The sequence below is a fragment of the Diabrotica undecimpunctata genome, chromosome 6 (assembly GCF_040954645.1).
Source record: "Diabrotica undecimpunctata isolate CICGRU chromosome 6, icDiaUnde3, whole genome shotgun sequence".
Taxonomy (NCBI): domain Eukaryota; kingdom Metazoa; phylum Arthropoda; class Insecta; order Coleoptera; family Chrysomelidae; genus Diabrotica; species Diabrotica undecimpunctata.
In genome coordinates, this window is record NC_092808.1 from 4,476,157 (window position 1) to 4,497,124 (window position 20,968).

Sequence of the window (20,968 nt, forward strand, 5' to 3'; positions counted from 1 at the left end):
TAAACTGGTTTATATAGCTGAACAGTAAAAATGAAAAATTACGATTGTGAAAGAAATAGAAAAAAAAACATAAATAAAGAATAAAATGTAATAAAAATATGTATCTTCTGTATAATAAATCTTATTTATCCCTATTCCCCGTGATGTATTATTCCCAGAACACAAACAATAAAGTGTGGAATTTGTTCTTTTAGAACTTATAATCGTGATGACATTCCTCCTGCTATCACAAAGTTCTCCCCAGTTACATAGGATGCATCATCAGATGCTAAATATGCCACTATACCAGAGATTTCGTTTGGTTGACCAAATCTAGAAACAAGAAATAAATATGTAAATACTTTTGTTATTAATTTATTTAGTGTATATCGTATATCTACACACAAAATTGTACCCTGACTAGAATAGTTATCTCCCAGTACCAGCTACTGCCTAATTAAGGGCTCTATATGAAACAAGTCAAAAATTAATGTCAAATAATCAAAAAACTTTTTATAACATATATTTATTTGATTATACCTTTTCATTGGTATTGCTGGCACAGCCATCTTAGCTGCCTCTTCATCTTTGGTTATGGCCTCAGAAAACTTCGTCTCTATCAAACCAGGACACACTGAATTGACAGTTATGTTCTCCCTGGCCAATTGTATAGATGCAGCCTTGGTAAGTCCTAGTAAGGTTGTTTTAGTTACAGAATATGCACCCAAAAACTCAGAAGGCTGAAGACCAGCAATTGAAGATATAAAGATTATTCTTCCTGTCTAAAAAATCACATATTTATTAAACTTTATCAAATTACACAAAGAACTCATTACAAAACAATCAAATAATGAAAAAACTTAAATTTTATCATTGTAATAGTGATATTGGATTTTGAATTCCAGCAAGTATATCACCATTTTGAAAAAAAAAAGCAAAAATTCATCTATTATTACCTTACTGTTTCTCAAGAGTGGCAGAGCTTCTTGAGCCAGAAGAAAAGAAGATTTAACATTCACATCAAATAGTTTGTCCCAGTGCTCCTCTGGACAGTCCAAAACTCCTCCTACAGCGGGACTAACTGCAGCATTGGACACCAAAATATCAAGACCTCCAACTTTTTTTGCTTCCTCAAACAATTTTTTCCTATCGCTAGGTTTTGATACATGGCAAACTAGACCAGTGACATCAAGTCCTTCATTCTAAATATTAATAAAAGATTCAGTTGAATAACGAAACTTGGATATAATTTACCTTAAGTGCTGCCGTGGCCTTCTCTACATTTTTTTCCTTCCTACTACTTATAATAACTTTAGCTCCTTCTTGGGCTAGTCTTTGAGCAATCGCAAACCCAATTCCGTCAGTGGAAGCAGTCACAACTGCAATTCTTCCACTTAAACGTTGTAGTGCGGCCATTCTGAATTAAGTTTAAAATACTAAAAGGTGGTTTTACGTAAAACGACGATATTTGATAAAATTTTAAATAATAGGTCCAAAGGTTAGTCTGGGATCAACAAGTATTAAAAAAAATTGAAATTGAACATTGGCATGTTTTGAGTTTTGACGTTTTTTTAAACTCAAAACTAACCTCAATTTTTCGTTTCTACATCTATGTTGTTAACTATCCACAATTTATTTAATTAAATACGGCCATATAAGGGCGTAATGATACCTGTATTTGTATACAATTTAGAATAGCATTTTGGCATTTTTTATTAAATAATTGAAAATTGTTCTTAACAGTACTTCGATGGAAGTATCAAAAACATGAATCACATATTTATAATATATATAATGCAATAGTGAAAGAGTGACAAGACAAACCATCTAGGATAGCGCGTGTGGTGGAGAATAAATAGTTTCTGTGGAGGAGATAAAATTTACTTTCATATTAATATCTCCACCAGTAGGATTATTTGATTTTTAAGGAATAATTAAGTACGAACTTATGAATTCTATGGGCATGAGCATAAAGAGAAAACGTTCTTTTAAAATTACTGCTACAAGATATTAAAAAGTTCATAAGAATTCATTTGAATTTACAAAAATAACTATAAACACGATTTTAAAGTGATGTTGACAATCCAAATTCTTTTCCCCAAATCTTTTGACACAATTTGGAATTACCATATGAGGCAAGTATGAGTCATAATGTTTACATATTTACATATAATTTGATTGATCATTGAAACAATAATAGAGTTTATGTAATGTCTTCATGTTATTAATATTAATGACGAATCTCTCAATATCGTTTGCGAAAAATATGATATATGTGCAAAATTTAAATCTCGCGCGAATAGTTTGTTACCGGCGTCTCCCTCAAGTGGTAGAAGTGCAAGAATGTGACATAACCAAGTGTCAGTTTTTTCAGTCGTGTGATATGCTCAAGGTGTGACTTTAGCGTGTATTTTGTCAAATTGAGATTAATAAATGAAATAAAGTAACGATGGCGAAATTGTGAAAACTTTCTACATAACATTTGATGGATTCGTCCATATATTGGCTGCAACCGGAACAAGAAGGGCCCGCAAAGCATCTCTGGCTTCGTATTTGGCAAACTACTCAAGACTCTCTTAATATGAATATAAAAGAAGGTGACAGTGAAACAGAAACCATCACAAATGGTTATACCACCCATGGGAACAACAAAGTAGGACTTATGAACGGAAAAACCGATAAAAACGCTACTATCGCCAGAAGACGGAAAGAGATTAACAGGCCCACTAGTAGAGGTTCATTTCGGAAATCAAGCAGTGAGCATATAGGGAATCCTTGGAGGCCATCGAAGTATCTCTATCGGAAAACTATCCTAGGGTAAGTACTGTATTAAATCTACAACGTGCCTCCGTTTTCCTAACCATAAAATTTTCATTTTGACTTTCCATTTAACTCCTCTCTCTCTCATTAGATGGCCTTGAGTCTGTCGATTTTGACTTAAAAATACCGGGTGCCTCCAAAAATTACAAGGTCAAAACGCCGAAAATGTATTTCAGATAACCAGTTCATTTTTTATAAACATTTCTTGTTTTCGTTTGATTATGCAAATCAAAATACGAATCTCATTTTTAGATAAACGCTAGTAACTAATAAATAAGTATACTAGTGACCTATACGTGTTTTCCTTGGTATACCCATATGTACCTTTCCTTGGTACTGATGATGGTTATTCAAATTTTTTGACGTACTTTGGCTATCTCAAGTTTTATCTCAAATTACGCAGATGAAAATTACTTATCTGAAAGAATTTACATCGCTTGTACGCAAATATCGTTTATATGGTACATATTTTATTTAAGTCACATCTGAATAATTACAGAAATCACACAGGAATTTTACCTGCTTATAAATGTTCCATTATTATACCTAGTACTACTAAAAATGCTAAAATATAGGTACAAATCGAAAAAATTAAGAAAACTAGTTTAAAATTAATCAAATCTCTATTAGAATGATTTTTATTAGTTTTAAGATGGTTTATATATGGAGAAACTAGTAAAAGTTCCTAATTAAAATATTCACAAAGATGGTTCAATCAATAATGTCTTCAAAAAACACAAAATTGTTAATGAAACTGAAGAAAAATGTGCCTGTGGCTGGCCTGTATTCAAAATCTTGGATACTAGGTCCATTTAGTTCTCAGAAAAGCCTTAAAAACGACATTGTTGTCAGGTTGTTATTAGATATTTGATTATCATCTACTTTCACCAGTCTACTTTACATTCACCCAAATAGTCATCAAATAACAGACATGTTGTTTTCAATGACATATTTAATAAAATATATTCAATTATGTCAATATTTATTGAAAAAGATCTAAATGGATGATAAAATTTTGCCTACAAGAATTACACTTGACAACATTGTATATGTCAGTGACAAGTAGAAAAGAATAGGTTATACACTTTTATATAAGGTAGAAAGAGATATATTTCTTATTGGTCTGACTCATTTTACAGCCAGTAGTGTATCATTAAGGTATTTGTGGTTAATTCCAAAAATTAATTTACAAAATATGTTTCAATATTTATTACAACAAAATTTATGGTTTTTGACGTTTATAATAAAATTTTTCATTGTTGCATACCGAGGAAATTGACATTAACTTCCTATAGTGAGGCAATTCGGAGCAATATAAGATGCTAAATATTGTTTGAATGGCTTTTTTGAAAAAGTTGTTTACTTTTATTGACAATGAAATACATTAAAACAAAAAAGAGTTGTTTACTTTTATTGTCAATGATTATACCTATGTTAAAACAAAAAATCTGTACCTACATTTTTTTCCAACTATGTAATGTATAAAGTGTATTTTATTTATTTATTTATTTATATACGGCATCCATTTACTTACAATTTTTACAAAGTTACATCTTACAATCAATAAATTATTAAAATAACAATCACAAGTTTTACAAAGTTACACCTTAACAACAAAAAATTATTAAAATAACAAACACCTCAGAATAATACAAACATATAAGAATAATATAGATGTACAACAAACTTATTGTAAGATACTTTTTAGTTGTTTTTTAAACAAACTAATTTTGGAGTCAAAAATTTTCAAGGATAACATAAGCTATTGCTTCTGCAATTAGAAGTCTGTCATTTTTGACTGCTTTAAATTGTCCAGTATCATTCTATCTACCTATCATATTTTCTAAAGATGTGAAACAGTTGTATGCTTCTTCATTTGCGTTTTGTCTTTGGATAAAGTTTCTTACAACATTTAAAGCACTTTCCACATCTTGTCTATTAGGACCTTCTTGCTTAGAGTCACAGCGATTGTCTTCTCCATCTTCATCACTTTCGTCACTGACGATAACGCGCTCCGCCGGCTGATTTATTACTTCCGCGATAATTTCACTATCCATCAGTGAAACATAAACAATGACGTCATCATCAATGGCAATGACTTCAGCAAACTCATCATCATTGTTCAATTTAGTTCTTTGTGTTGTTTAGTTCTTGACGTTGCTGTTGTAACCTCAACCACTCTGCCACAGGATATTCATCTTCGTTTTCTACCTCAGTGTCTGTCCACCCCGCAATGCCGAAACATTTTCTGATGTTGGCTGTAGTTGCAGAACAGATGTGCAATTTGGGGATAAAAAAAGAAGGTGAATGTTTGGTGTTGTAAACGGTTAACTTTCCGATGGGCTGTACAATTGTCAACAATTAAAAGAATCTTTCGATGTCCCAACTCTCTGTCCCACTTAAAAGTTCTCCACTAAAAATCTCTGCTGCCATCCACGATTTTTTATTAAATTCATATGTGAAAGGAAGCTGATTCACACCTCTGAAACATCGTGCTTTTTGAGATTTCCCAATGACGACTAATTTCTTTTTTTCGGGGCCAGACATGTTGGCACATGCCAGTACAGTTACCCTTTCTTTTGATTACTCGCCACCTATACAATGTTCATTTTTGAATTTGAGGGTCTTGCCTGGAGTAAGTTTAAAAAAGTCCCAGCTTGTCGGCATTGAAAACATTATCGTCACTGTAATTTTGTCTTATTGTAGGCTATGACTTCAACCAGTTGTCAGTGACTTCTTTGGAAACACTCTTCGCTTCACCGCAAATTTTTCCACACGTAATTTCGTACCTGGCCTTAAAACGGTTCATACACCTACTTGATGCTTTAAAATTCTCATCACCACCTAGCACCTTTGAAAACTGTGTTGCTTTTTCTTGAAGCAGTGGTCCACCTATTGGAACATTCACAGCCCTGTTTACGGTAAACCATTTGACCATTGCAGTATCGAGTTGTTTATTAGTTGTGGTACCTAGTTTTTTCGATTTACCGGAAAAAGACGAACCTGCTTCGAAAATCTTGTGTTTATTTTTGAGCATGGTAGATAAAGTGGAATTTGAAATTCCTCTTTCACGACAAACTTCTGCTTTCTTCTTACCGTTCTCAACATCTTTAAGGATGTTAATTTTTTCTTCTAAAGTAAATGCTTTTCTTTTAGGAGTCATAGTGTGTAATCTATGTGACTATGTAATCTACAACACAACTTTCAAGATGCCAAAGCACAATCAGGAAACAAACAATAAACATCTTCGACAAAAACAACTGTGAAATGAAATTCTGGTGAAATTTGTTTCATTTGCGATGTTTTTAAGCAACTTTACGTAGTTTATTAGGTGCGAATGGTCAATGCCCTACACTGACACTTGTGAATCATAAATTGTAAATTTCCGACAATACCATATCGGTCGGTAGATTAAATAGAAGAAGTTTATTGTGGGTGACAGACAAAAAAGGTATTTATTTATAGCTACGGCCGGTCCAAAAACGTAAAAAAACACGTTTTTCGATCTTATTTTCTCTCGTTATAACCAAATTTGCCTCGCTATAGAGAGTTATAGTTCAATAGAAATTTCACGGGACATCTAATGTAGAGTATTTGATGAAATTTGTAAAAAGTCGAAATATTGTCTGAACAAAGTTTGTCATATGATAAACAAATATTTCGATCGCACGTATAAACTTTAATATTTAATGGTTCAGCTGAGACATCGACTTTAGTGTCTGGAACCCACAGAATGCCTGTTGTCTCTTGTAATTTTTCCATAACTTAAATATGAATTTTTTGTCTGATTGGATTGCAACCCGCATCCTTTTTAATAGTCAAGTGTTCCAGCTAGGTTTGAATTTCTTTCTGTTCTGTTTAGCCCACTATAGAATTTCCGCGTTTCCATCTGTTTGTTTGATTCTTGCAAACACAGTTTTATCTTTTTCACTTTTCTTCAGTACTTGTTTTTATCTCATCTCAGCTGCTTATACAATTTCGCTACTTGTCTTGTTCTTCATCCTTGAAGTCTTATATATGCTTGACTTTTTGTTTGTGTTGCTTGTGCACATTCCCTAAGTTTGTATACTGTGTCCAATAATCATTTACATCATCAACTATTTCATCTATTCAGTCTTCTAACTATTCTTCAAGAGTTTACTTAAATCTCATAGCTATCTCAGTGTTTTTAACTGTTTTACTGTTTTAAACTTTCATCTTTTATTCCTCAGATCTACTTTGAATTGGATATTCTTATCTTCATTTGAATTAATCAGTTGTCAAAGTCTATGTTTGCTCCACATATTCATTGCCATAATGAATAAGAAAGTAATAATTTTCTTTTGTAGTTCACCCTATATACGAATATTCATCAATGATTTCTGTTAAACTTAATTTGAAAACTAGAACATAATGTTTACCTTATTTTGTAAAATCAATAATTATTTATGTGCTTCTCCTTTATGTACAGGGTGTTTATTTCATAGCTATATCGAAATCAAAATAGTCATAAATCATTAAATACCCTATATATTAGTGTCAGACCCTTATTGTAAGAACAGGGATTATGAGAGGAATCTAAATATGAGAAAATACACAGTGAGTCCTATTTAATGAATTGTGTGTTTGCTTCACCACAGATATTAATCACCCTGCAGAATTTGTCATATTTTCCAAGCCTGAAGAATATCATTGCCTACATTTTTTCTAAATAATTGTTAGATACCATAATTGAATTATTAACCAATATCATACTATATACTCACCCTGTATATGTGTCTGCTAATTGCAACTCCGTTCTATGCCTGCTGATGTTTTTAAACCTGGTGAATTACTTGTAAAATCTTGTCACGTCCTTAACAGAGTTGTAAAAAGTTTAATTGTAGTATTGTTTCTCTCGACGTATCCCTTCATTTTAGCTTTGATTTTTTTAACGTAATTAGGTTCACAATGATAAGATGGTAATCACAATACCATATCTCCACATTCTTTTGCTACTTCATTTACGGAATTCTGCTTAAATTTTGGTGAATGCAATTTATATCTATAAAATCTCTTTTTAGAGTGTTACCTATTTATTTTTTTTTGCTTATTAACTAATATAAATGATCTTTCTTTCTCCAGTTACTGTTAGATAATGGCTCCTTTAATCTTGAATGGAGTAACAGGCATTGTCCATAACTATGGCAGAATTTATCAATAGGAAATGTATCATTTGACTAAAGTAATTTTTGAAACCAGAATTCTAACAAACCTTGAAGAACAAATCCTTTAATCAGTAGAATACATTTTTCCTAGGATTTTTGCTAATAGTGTCTCTGCCACAAGATATTCCTTTTGTATAAGAACATATTTCCTAGTTATTTCCATGTATTTAATATTTACCTGTATTTATCTTCAATCTGAATGTGTTATCTCCCACTGGTTTGAATGATTTCAAGATACATCATCTGATTTGCTTTCACTTTGTTTAAAATGCTATAAACACTTTTCAAAGACACTTTACTCAAATCACTACACAGTAGAGTTGATCAACATACTTATATTCCTTTCACAAAGCCCACAATACATGTTGTATATATTTTTTTCTCGTACTGAAACTTTTTAACATTGTACTTTACTTTCACTGCTTTCATCTTCAGTATTCACTAATCCGTAGGAATCAAAACCAAAGAAACCAAAAGAAAATATGTGGATTTGTCTATTCATATTACGATTTTTTTTGTTCGCCATTGAAAAACAGAGAGTAGCCTGAAAAGGTGTCGTTTTTTTTTTTCAAAATACGATTTTCTAGTTTTTTCCTCCTTATAATTTATTGTGTCTTCAAGAATTACCATTTTTTCGTTTCTCTATATCCTGTTCATTGTACCTTGAACACTTTTATAAAAAACTTCTAGTCCAGAAGGATTAGGATTTTGTGGTGCATATATTCGATAGCTTCTAGGTCATTTTCAAATTTCTTGTGCAGCAAAAGACCCAGTCCTGATCTTTTATAATCTTCTTTGTCCTTTCCGTAGAAATTGAGTATGGAATTTTGGTATTTTTTTGTTCCTTGGTCTTTTTCCCAGTTTCCGAGAGTGCACAGACGAGGGTTGATTGTTTATAAGTAACAATTTAATACTGTTTATAAATAATATTTAAAATAAATAAATAAATAAAAAAAAACAATAAAAATCGACTTATGAAAAGGTTTGTACATCCCGTAGTTATTAGCTGCTTTTTTTTTGGATAATTTTGCAATGAAAATACGATTAATGTTATTATTTTAAAGTTGTACCCTAGTTTTAAAAAAGAAAGAGCAAATTTAGTCCAACATAACCCGAGATATGTCATTTTTTTCCGAGCGCTCTATCATAAAACTGTGTTGGATTTTTTGAAGAGCGCGGCTGGCCCTTCATTCGGCTAGACCCATTCCTTTTACTGTAGTAGGGACGAAAAGTGCTCTTTGTTTACAATCATCAGTTGGCGCTACAGCCCTTCGTGAGCCTTGGCATGCTTCAAAACATTCTTCCATCCTTCCCTATCGAGTGTCTGTCTTCTCCAGCCCCTCACTCCAATCTCCCTCAGATCTTCCTGTACATCGTCCAGATATCTGAGTTTAGGTCGCCCCCTTCTTCTTCTTCCGACCAGCCTGTTTAGCATAGTTATTTTAGTGGGATCACTCTCATCCATCCGCATAACGTGGCCCACCCACCTTAGGCGGTTTATTTTGATGGTCTTCACAATATCTGCATCACCAAAAAGTCTATAGAGTTCAAAGTTATATCGCCTTCTCCACAGACCCTGTTCGTTTACTCCGCCATATATGGTCCTCAATACTTTTCTTTCAAAGACTCGCAGTAACTCTTCATCTCGGGTCGTCATTGCCCATGTTTCCGATCCGTATGTGAGCACTGGGCGTATTATTGTTTTATAAAGTTTGCACTTTGTTGCTATTGACATACTTCTCGCTCTGAGTTGAGGGCCCAGGCCAAAATAACAGCGGTTAGCCACGCATATTCTTTTTTTTTATCTCGTTGGATGTGTTATTTTTGTAGTCTACCAGTGATCCTAAGTAGCAGAATTCTTCTACCATTTCTATCGTTTCGTGTTGCACCTCTAAGTTATTTTGTTGAATTCTTGATATGGCCGGCATATATTTAGTTTTCTGGATGTTAATCAGAAGTCCGATGTTTTCTGCGGCATTTTTGATACGTGTGAAAGCCTCCACTGTTTATTTTGGGTTCTTCCCATTAAGACGATATCATCAGCGTATGCCATTATTTGTATACTACGGGTATATATCGTACCTTTTAAGTTTATTCCCGAATCTCTCATAACTTTTTCTAACGCTAGGTTGAACAGCGTGCATGATAGCGCATCTCCCTGGCGCAGTCCTCTGTTGGTTTTAAATGGTTTTGAAACATCCCCTTGTACGCGCACTTTACATTCGACTTTCATCATTGTCATTTTAATTAATTCTACCAATCCTTTTGGTATTCTTAATTCGATCATCGCCGAATATAATTGGGACCTGTTAATAGTATCGTACGCTGCCTTAAAGTCTACGAAGATGTAATGGCAGTCTATGTCGTACTCCGTCGTTTTTTCTAATATTTGTCTGATGGATGATATGTGGTCAATGGTAGATTTATTTTTCAAGAAGCCTCTTTGGTAGGATCCTATTATATTGTCAGTATACCGTGCCAGTCGTTCGTTAAGTATCAGGGACACAATTTTATATGCTGTATTAAGAAGGTTTGTGAAGGAGGGTTACAAATGTTTGACCGCCACATTTAAATATTTCTGCGGGTAGGTTGTCTGCTCCGGGTGACTTGTTTCTGACTAGAGACTGAATTGCTTTGTTTATTTCTTCCAGAGTTGGTAGTTCAGTATCCTCCTGTTCTATTTCTATATCATATCTACCTTCAGCTCTACTTTCTTCATTAAGTAGCGTACTAAAATGTTCCTGCCATCTTTCTAGTACTTCCACTCTCTCGTTTAAAAGAATTCCGTTAAGGGCCTTGACTTGGTTCGCTTGTGGCTTGAAAACTTTTCTTTTTGTGTTAACCTGTTTGTAAAATTTTCTGTATTCGTGTTCTCTATTAAGGTTTTCCATTTCTTCGAACTCTTTATTGATTTGTTGCCGCTTTTTCTGTTTGTGTTTTTGTTTTTCCTCTCGTCTCTTTACTCGATATTCTTCAACATTGCTCCTAGTCCTTCTGTTGATCATTTTCAGATACGCGTCGTTTTTCTCTTTCGTTATTCGTTGGCATTCCTCATCAAACCAGTTGTTTCGATGTCCCTTGAGTACTTCACCCAGCACTTCCTCTGCGGTCTCTTTGAGCGTGGTTTTCATAAACTCCCAATTTGTGCTAAGTTCAGTGGGATATACCTCACTTCTGGGATGTTCTGATATTTTACGATCTAAGCATATTTGGAAGTTTCTTTCGACTTCAGTACACTTTAATTTATCAACATTATATTTGATTATTTTTGGTTTAGTTTTATCGTTCCTGGCGTTTGATATACGTGCTCTGATACGTCCAGCTATGAGATAGTGATCGGAGTCAATATTTGCACCTCTATAATTTCTGCAGTCTAGTATATCTGATCCATGTCTTAAATAAATCAGTACGTGGTCTATCTGGTCTATCTGTTTATCTTTGTTTACAATACTCCTAACAATTTTCAATAATTTTGTTTGCTAAAAATTTTGTTAAAAACTTCGACTTTTCTCATAAAAGATTGGTTAATTTCAGCACTAATTTAATTAACGTAACAGTGATTTAAAAAAGGGGCTATCTTGGCTCCTAAAGGTCGTAGGACCTTTTTTTTAAATCGTCTTTTTTAACCAGCTTTCCGAATATTTTCGCCATTTAATTTGAACTAAATTCTGAGTTTTTGTAAATGTTTATAAGCTTAAAAATTGCTAATTAAATCATTTTGTGTACATAAATGTTATTTTTTTAAACTTTTTTCCCATAGGTTATTAATACGGAGTTTGTCTTAATTGACCAATAAAACCTTCTGACACAAATGTAACCTCAATCTTTTGTTGACATAAATCGAGAGTTTCATTATCATCAAAATCACATCATCACAAAAATCTTATAAAAACAAATTAAATTTCTGGAAAACTATTCAACCGATCTGGCCCATCGTTTGTACCCAATTCAAACCCGATATTCCTTTTCCATCATATTGATAGCACATTATGTATGCAAATCCTCAACAGGTCAAAAAACCATAGGCGTCACCCTATACTTATTTTGAAATAAATAAAAAAAATTAATATTTTAAGATGCCGTCAACAATTCATTATCTTTTAAAAAATCTTCTGTAAAATAAGTGTCCACTAATCTCACTATACCTTTTTTGTGCGTAAAAAACGACGGTATATATGCCACACGATTATTGTTAATTATACACGGGCGATTAACGAGAGAATTCAATGTTTTACGAAATACATTAATGTAAACAGTAATTTAAAGGTGATTATTGTTTTCTATACAAGGTATCGCCTGACACAAAAAGAATACCTTCTTTGAACGATTACCTGGAATTACTGATAAGGCTTCACTAATGATAGTTTAAGTAGTTTTTATGCCACATTATAGCTTATGCCAATAATATAAATTAGAAATTGTTTGCATCTTCCATTTAGTTTGTAGATGTACATTGTTCATGTCTTACCTACCTACGTTTTTGGTGTCGATATTTTGTTATTTGCATTTAAAAATGACGTCGACAACAGGTTTTATCCCGGTTAAGTGTAGTTTTAAAGGTGCCTTCAGTCTAAGAGAGAAAAATATAATATTAAATGTACACGATGCACTTGTACATCAACGCCCTTTAAGTAATGTTCGTGAAATCGTTAACATGTGTTCAAATATGACAGGGGTTGGAGAAGCAACAATTTATAGATTCCTAAAAGAAAGAAAATAAGGAACTGTTTCATCTCCCAAGAAGAGTGGAGGGAGTAAACCCTTGGAAATTGAACAAATACATAAAAATATGATAAGACGCAGCGTCCACTCATTTTTTTTTAACAAAGAATTTCCAACATTGGACAAAATCCAAACATTAATTAGAGAAAACGAAGAGTTACCAATCATAAGCAACAAGAAATTATGGGGACTATTGAGAGAGATGGGATTTCGTTGGCAAAAGAATAGAAGAAAATCCGTTTTAATTAAAAAAGATTACATTGTATGTTGGAGACTAGATTATCTAAGAACTATTAAAAAGTACCGAGAAGAAGGGAAAACAATTTTTTATTTGGACGAAACTTGGCTAAATGAAGGTCATACTGTACCATATCTATGGGTTGATACAAATGTGAAAAGTTCCCGTCAGGCATTCATCGAAGGTGTATCTACTGGAATAAACAATATTCCCGTTGGAAAAGGACGCAGACTCATAATAACCCATATTGAAAACGAATACGGTTTTGTCAATGGTGGATTATTAAGTTTTGCCTCAAAATCAACCAAAGATTACCACGAGGAAATGACTGCTGACGTTTTTGAAGAATATTTTGAGCAAATGTTGGATTTAATTCCAAAAAATTCTGTCATAGTCATGGATAATGCTAGTTACCATTCAAGACTAGCAGAAAAATTGCCAACAACGGCATGAAAAAAAGGAGAGATAATCCAATGGTTGGATAAACACGCAATTGAGTACAAGGAGAATTCGACAAAAAAGGAATTATTACCTATTGTAAGGCAACATAAAGCAGCTTATAAAAAATATATAATTGATGAAATGGCATTAAACCGTGATATAATTATTTTACGTTTACCCCCATACCACTGTGATCTGAATCCGATAGAAAATATATGGTCTCAAGTAAAGGGTGAAGTCGGACGCAACAACAAAACTTTTAAATTAGAAGACTTGCAACAATTATTATAACATTCCTTATCAAAAGTAACTCCAGAAAATTGGAAAAATGCTGTTAGTCATGTTCACAAGGAAGAAAATAAAATGTGGAATTTGGATAATATGACTGATGCAATGCTGGAACCGGTAATAATTAACATTGGAGTTAAAGATTCCTTAGATTCTGAAGAAAGCAGTGAATCTGAAATGGAATTTGATTAAAATAATATTCATTTTTTACAAATCGGCCCCTGTTACGGCCACAAATTATTTTATATATAACCAATAAAATAAACATCTTACATTTCTTGCAAATTCATTAGTACCTGTTAATCTCCATCACTCCGACACTGGCAACTTTATTTAGGGATTAGTAACCCTCAAAACTATTGTATTCTATTCTGCTTCAACCTTTATACCTGGTGGTCATACTCAATTTAAAATTGTTTTCCTATATACTTCTGTAAACTTGTTGACAAATATCTATTTTTCATTGAGTCACCCGTATCAACAGTTTAGGGATTTGCATACATAATGTGCTATCAATATGATGGAAATGGACTATAAGACCCTTAAGTTCAGGTATATAAAATAATAAAAATGTTATTAACAATATTTGAAAACATCGATTTTGTTGTTCATTTTGCAATAACTTTTTTGTTTGTCATCCGATTTTAATTTAGCGTATCTCTTTTGTGTCTCTTTTATTTAAAAATAGTTCCACTAAAACATTTATGAATGTCTATAGAGCGTTTCACGTTAATAAAATAACATTAGGCTTATGGAAATCAGTGTTGCCAAAACTCTTAGGAATGCGGTTTACTAGATTGTCGATATATTTTTCGATTTCCATTTTCAATTAACATTTAACTGTAAAGTCAGAATAACAACTGAAGAACCACAAAGCCTTATTATCATTATGTAGTCTCAGAGAACGACATAAAATCGCTGACATACGCACACCGTATTATTTTAAGTTGCAATTAGTAATTAGATATATGCATTCCAAGCGGTCCGTTTATTTACTTTTAAATCTTTAATAGCCGGCAAAGTGCATGATTTAACTAAGCAATATTTTCTACTGATTTCTATGATTCATGGTATGTGATATTCTTACCGAAAAACAAATAAACTGTCGTTACTATAATTAAAATAAGATGAAATAAAATTATCTTTTGTAAATACTATTTATTTAATTAAAATCATTTTCCCTACTTTTCATCTCTTGTTTCGAATGGGCACTTTTGGTCAATTACGTTAAAAAACGTTAATTTAAGTCATGTCTGTGAAAACGAAAATACAAATTATACAACCCTGAATCGTGTTTGCGTTCATCGTGACATCGCTGCGCTTCTATCGTCCATAAGAAATACATGGCCCTATCTCCGCAATGTTATTTTCTTAACATGGAACGCTGTATAGATGAAACTTCTCGAAGAGCGAAGGAGAATCAAATCTCTCATATATCAAAACGACAGCAACAAAAACGAATTAGCAAGGTTAATAGAGAAATTAAAAAAGCATGTAGGGATGATAAAAATAAACATATAAATGAAGAATGAAGAAAGAAAGAACTAGAGAGACATGCAAACCGGTATGAATCCCATGAGCTATATATAACAAAGTCCGATATCTATCCAGGGAATTTAAACCAATCACACAAACAATAATGGATCAAAGCCAACATATTATAAATGACGAGAAAAGGATTGCGGAGGTATGGAGAAAATATTGTCAAAGTCTATATGCAGATGATCCCCAGAATGTAAATCACGACGAGTTCACTGTAGAGAGAGAACCAAACATTCTAAAGTCAGAGGTAGGAAAAGCAATCAAAAAGTTAAAAAATTGACAATCTCCTGGCGCAGATCAGATCACCGCAGAAGTTTTAAAAGAGACTGGAGATGTTGGAGTAAATGTTATGCATATGATCTGCAAAAAGATTTGGGAAACCGGAGAGTGGCCCAACGACTGGACAACATCCACTTTCATCCCTATATTCAAAAAAGGAACTCCGCTAGATTGCAGCAACTACAGAACGGTAGCCCTAATATCCCATGCAAGCAAGGTTCTAGTTCATGTAATACATGAAAGACTAAAAGCTTTTCTATTGCCTCAGATATCAGAAGAACAAGCGGGATTTGTCCCAGGAAAAGTAGTCTAGGCGGGATCTGTTTTGGATTGGACATTTTCCATAGGAAGCTATTTTTTTGCTGGAATCCCTTCAGGATGTGCCCAATATCGATAATCACGATATGCGCCAGTCGCAAACCATGTGCTAAATTTTTTATTTAACAAAATCTGAAAACAATTGAAAATTTCTCATTTTTTTGCTCCTATTTTCGTTTATAATTCGAAAAATATTGATCCTAGAGAAAAAATTATAAGAAGTTAAAAGTTTCGTTATTCAATTTTACACAATATTTCGTTAGCTAGAAATTGAAAATTTAATGTTTATTGTTGAAAAAATAGCAATAATTGGAAAAAAAAGTACAAAAAAATGAAGTTAATCCTTTAAATGTTTTCGACTTTCTAAACTTAAATTACAAGCTCCATATTCCGCCTAGAAAAACCTTTTAATATGTTTAAAACGTGTGCTAAATTTTGTTAAGATCGGTCGTATAGGTTTTGCATAATAATTTTGCAACCCAGCCTACTGGAAAAAATCGCAAATTTTCAAATTTATAGTAGGCCCTACATAGGCCCTCTGATAGTTGCAAATTTTTTTACACATAAAGGAAGGCTCAAACTTTCAAACGCTTTTTGTAAAATTCAAATCGGTTTACTAAGAGAGCCTAGAAAATTTTTTAAAGTTTTAAACATTTTTTATATATATTAGGCTTATAAACAAATTGAATAACTTTACTAGCTTTAAACATATCAATTTCAAAATTTATACACTTAAAGAACAATAAAAGACGCTTCTTAAAAAAAAAGATACATTCGGCTTACTGGTTGCCGAGATATTGAAGGTCAAATTTGGCATACATTTGATGTGTAACCATAAGTGATAGAGGGCTCGTTTTTAAACAAATACCCTCGTCTTATCAAGTACTTTTTATATGAAAAGTTTTACATAATGCGCTTCATGGCAACATCCATAAAAAAGACAAATAAAAAACCGTTTTCGCGTAAAATGTCACTCGGAATGCATGAGAGGTGGTGGTGGGGGACATTCACTCGAAATGTCAATCGGCGAGTTCAAAATCATAGCGCGCGCTAAAAATTGCATTATCTCGGCTTCTTGTTAACCAATTTTGCTCTTTTTTTTAATCGATGTCTCGGATGACAAGGATTTCAAATACCGTATTTTTAAATACCATTTTTAATTGCAAATTGGGAAATTTGCAATAAACATTTGTATGTTAAACAAGTAATTGCATTTTTTCTTCATGCATTTTTTTTGAGCTTGCAATTTATACATTGAAGTAAATTGTTACTTTTAGCAAACAAATATGTATTTATAAATTGTTAATAAATAATTTAAATTGTTAAAAAAAGGCGAACGAAAAAAAATTTTTTTTTCAGAAATAAACTTTATTTTGACTCAATCTTCAATAATTTTTTTTAAATTCTTTTTCTTTTTTTGGAAGGACAAGAATCTTCAGGTCTTATTTCTTCCTCAAAACCTTCATTTTCCATTTCAATATCTTCATCCTCGATCTGTAAATTTAATGTTTCTTCTCCTTCATCTGTAGCTTTATCTTGTGCCTCTAGAAAATCTAAGGAATCCATCGACTCCATATCCATATCTCGTTCAACTTCTTCCAATATTTTACTGTGTTCAATATTTTTACATGTCTGACCATTGCAGTGAAGACAATAGTCAGAACATTTGAGACCATGTTTGATACAACTGCAAGTTTTTTACATTTGCAACTAATATTTCTGAATAATGATTTTATTTGTCTTTTTTATGGATGTTGCCATGAAGCGCATTACGTAAAACTTTTTATATAAAAAGTACTTGACAAGACGAGGGTATTTTTTTTAAGGAGCGTCTTTTAATGTTCTTTAAGTGTATAAATTTTGAAATTGATATGTTCATAAAGCTATTCATAGCTCGTAAGTTATTCAATTTGTTTATAAGTCTAAAAAATGTTTAAAACTTTAAAAAATTTTCTAGGCTCTCTTAGTAAACCGATTTGAATTTTACAAAAAGCGTTTGAAAGTTTGAGCCTTCCTTTATGTGTAAAAAAATTTGCAACTATCAGAGGGCCTTATTTAGGGCCTACTATAAATTTGAAAATTTGCGATTTTTTTCCAGTACGCTGGGTTGCAAAATTATTATGCAAAACCTATCCGACCGATCTTAACAAAATTTAGCACACGTTTTAAACATATTAAAGGGTTTTTCTAGGCGGAATATGGAGCTTGTAAGTCAAGTTTAGAAAGTCTAAAACATTTAAAGGATTAACTTTATTTTTTTGTACTTTTTTCCAATTATTGCTATTTTTTCAACAATAAACATTAAATTTTCAATTTCTAGCCAACGAAATATTGTGTAAAATCGAATAACGAAACTTTTAACTTCTTATAATTTTTTTTCTAGGATCAATATTTTCCGAATTATAAACGAAAATAGGAGCAAAAAAATGAGAAATTTTCAATTGTTTTCAGATTTTGTTAAATAAAAAATTTAGCACATGGTTTGCGACTGGCGCATATCGTGATTACCGATATTGGGCACATCCTGAAGGGATTCCAGCAAAAAAATAGCTTCCTATGGAAAATGTCCATTATGGTTTGAATTTCTACAGATCCCGCCTAGTCTAAAGGCACAAGAGAACACATCCTTAATGTCAGACTGCTAATCGAAAAACTCGTGAATTCAATACTCCTATGCTTATGTGCTTTGTGGATTACACAAAGGCCTTCGATAAAGGCAAATGGCAGCAGCTATGGTCCATACTAGCGGAAATGGGAACACCCCACCACTTAATTCAACTAATTAGAAGTCTATATGAAAATAATAAGTGCACAGTAAAAATAAACAACACCCATTTCGATCATTTCAGAACAGAGGCAAGTGTCAGGCAGGGATGCATAATCTCGCCAACTCTGTTTAATATCTACAAAATCTCAAAAAATCAGTACCTTGAGATATGCTGATGACACTTTAATAATCGCGGCAAATCAAGAAGAAGTAGATAATGAGATGTCTGGAGGAGAAAAGCAAAACATATGGACTAAAGCTAAATAGGAGTACTTAAGACAAAAATCATGATAGTAGACAGAGCTCGGAATAATCTTTAATACATTAAAGAAATTGGGGGCTTTGAAGTAGTAAATAGTTTCATATACCTGGGGTCCCTAATAACAAATGACGGAGGGTGTGACAGAGAGATACGTAGAAGGTTGACTATTGCTAGAACAGCTATGATGAAACTGGTAACAATTTGGAAAAATTCTAGACACACAAAACTAAGGCTGGTAAGGGCACTCATTTTTCCCATAGCCACATATGCATCCGAAACGCGGACCTTAAAGAAAGCGGATAAAAATAAACTAGACGCTTTTGAAATGTGGGTATACCGCCGCATGTTAAGAATATCCTGGATTGATCATCGCACTAACGTATCGATATTAGAACAACTTAAGGTAAATGATAGATTGAAACAAATACAACAGAGATATTTGCAGTATTTTGGACACATTGCTAGAATCACAAAGGCAATAAGAAAAGACATAAGAAACTACAATGTAGAAAAAACAAAACAGGCAATAGAGAAAAATAAGAACATGAAAGTTTTGAAGAGGAGCGTACAAAAGGGGAAAATAGAAATTAACAAACTGAGAAACAGCACTGGAGAAGAAACAACGAACAGAGATGAAATATTAAGAATAGTCGAAGAGTTCTACACAGAGTTATATAGATCAAGAAAAAAAGATAACAATACGGAACCTCCAATTACACTAAAAACTGGGGTATTAAACCAAGGGTCAGATTTAATGCCCGATATAACAAAATCAGAAATCAAAGAAGCCCTGAAGAAAATGAAAAATAATCGAACCCCGGGTGAAGATGGAATAGTATCAGAAGCACTAAAAATTGGAGGGGATGTATTACTTGAAAAAATTAAACAACTTTTCAATATCTGCCTTCACAGCGCCAATATTCCAACAGACTGGAACAACGCTACTATGATTCTATTACACAAAGCAGGAGACAAAGCAAATTTAGAGAATTACAGACCGATTAGCCTCCTCAGCCATATATATATATATAAGTTGTTTACGCGAATACTAGTTAAGAGAATGGAAAGAAAACTAGAGACTTATCAACCAAGGGAACAGGCAGGATTCCGAAAAAGTTACGGAACAAATGACCATCTACAAAGTATAAAAACCCTAATAGAGAAAGCAGTGGAATACAATAAACCTCTAGTTCTAATATTTATCGATTTTCACAAAGCCTTTGACACAGTTGAGCTAAGCAAAATATTACAGGCGCTTAAAGAATGCAGGCTAGATTATAGATATACTAAATTATTATACAAAATATACCTGCAGGCAACAACCTTTGTCAGATTACATACTAACAGTAATCGCATAAAAATAGAACGGGGGGTTAGACAAGGAGACCCAATGTCACCTAAACTTTTTAATACGGTGCTAGAACATGCTTTTAAGAATTTGGATTGGATGACAAAGGGAATAAAAATAGATGGAGAATATCTAAACAACTTACGTTTCGCCGATGATATACTTATAATAGCTGAAGATCTAGGTATGGCAAGAGAGATGGTACAGGAACTCGTTGTGGCTACAGAAAGTGTAGGTTTAAATATAAATATCTCGAAAACAAAAATCATGACCAATTTGGTACCCAACCAGAACATCAGTATTGGTGGAAAAGAAATAGAACTCGTAGATAGATATAAATACCTGGGACATGAAATTATGATTGGCAGGGATAACCAGACTCATGAACTGAAGAGAAGAATCGGCCTTGGGTGGGCAGCATTTGGAAAACTGAGAGAAACTTTTAAAAGTGAGCTGCCCACATGCCTAAAGAGAAAGGTATTTGATCAGTGCGTCCTCCCAGTCTTGACGTACGGAGCAGAAACACTTACCTTAACAAAAGCAGCAGCTACCAAACTGAGAGTCACGCAGAGAAGAATGGAGCGGTCCATGTTAGGAATAACTCTGCGAGACAGAATAACCAACGAAGACATCAGGAGAAGAACCGGAGTGACTGACATCATCGAGAAGATAGCCAGATTAAAATGGAGATGGGCAGGACACATAGCCAGAATGACAGATGGGCGATGGACAAAGAGGTTATTGGAATGGAGGCCAAGGGAAGACAAGAGAAGCGTCG

At 33.1% G+C, this 20,968-nt stretch overlaps 2 protein-coding genes across 2 annotated transcripts in view; one reads left to right on the forward strand and one right to left on the reverse strand.

Moving 5' to 3' along the window:
• Positions 1-74: 74 nt before the first annotated feature.
• Positions 75-1,540, reverse strand: Dhrs4 (Dehydrogenase/reductase 4). Its single transcript, XM_072534038.1, has 4 exons — positions 1,234-1,540; positions 936-1,181; positions 520-761; positions 75-312 (listed from the first exon to the last, which is right to left on the reverse strand). Exons 1-4 carry the CDS (start codon positions 1,393-1,395, stop codon positions 198-200), a joined length of 765 nt encoding a protein of 254 aa, XP_072390139.1. The 5' UTR covers positions 1,396-1,540; the 3' UTR covers positions 75-197.
• Positions 1,541-2,340: 800 nt separating this feature from the next.
• LOC140443015 (terminal nucleotidyltransferase 4B-like) overlaps positions 2,341-20,968 on the forward strand; it is a 48,049-nt gene continuing 29,421 nt past the window's right edge. Inside the window, 1 exon segment of the mRNA XM_072534040.1 lies at positions 2,341-2,796. Coding sequence (XP_072390141.1) covers positions 2,465-2,796 — 332 coding nt within the window. The 5' untranslated portion in view covers positions 2,341-2,464.

Bases quoted from the DNA above. Each gene is read 5' to 3' on its own strand.
- Dhrs4 (XM_072534038.1), bottom strand. From the start codon at position 1,395: ATGGCCGCACTACAACGTTTAAGTGGAAGAATTGCAGTTGTGACTGCT. The intron at 1,182-1,233 runs GTAAATTATATC...ATTAATATTTAG, and splicing joins AGGCCACGGCAGCACTTAAG to AATGAAGGACTTGATGTCAC. The intron at 762-935 runs GTAATAATAGAT...GTGATTTTTTAG, and splicing joins CACTCTTGAGAAACAGTAAG to ACAGGAAGAATAATCTTTAT.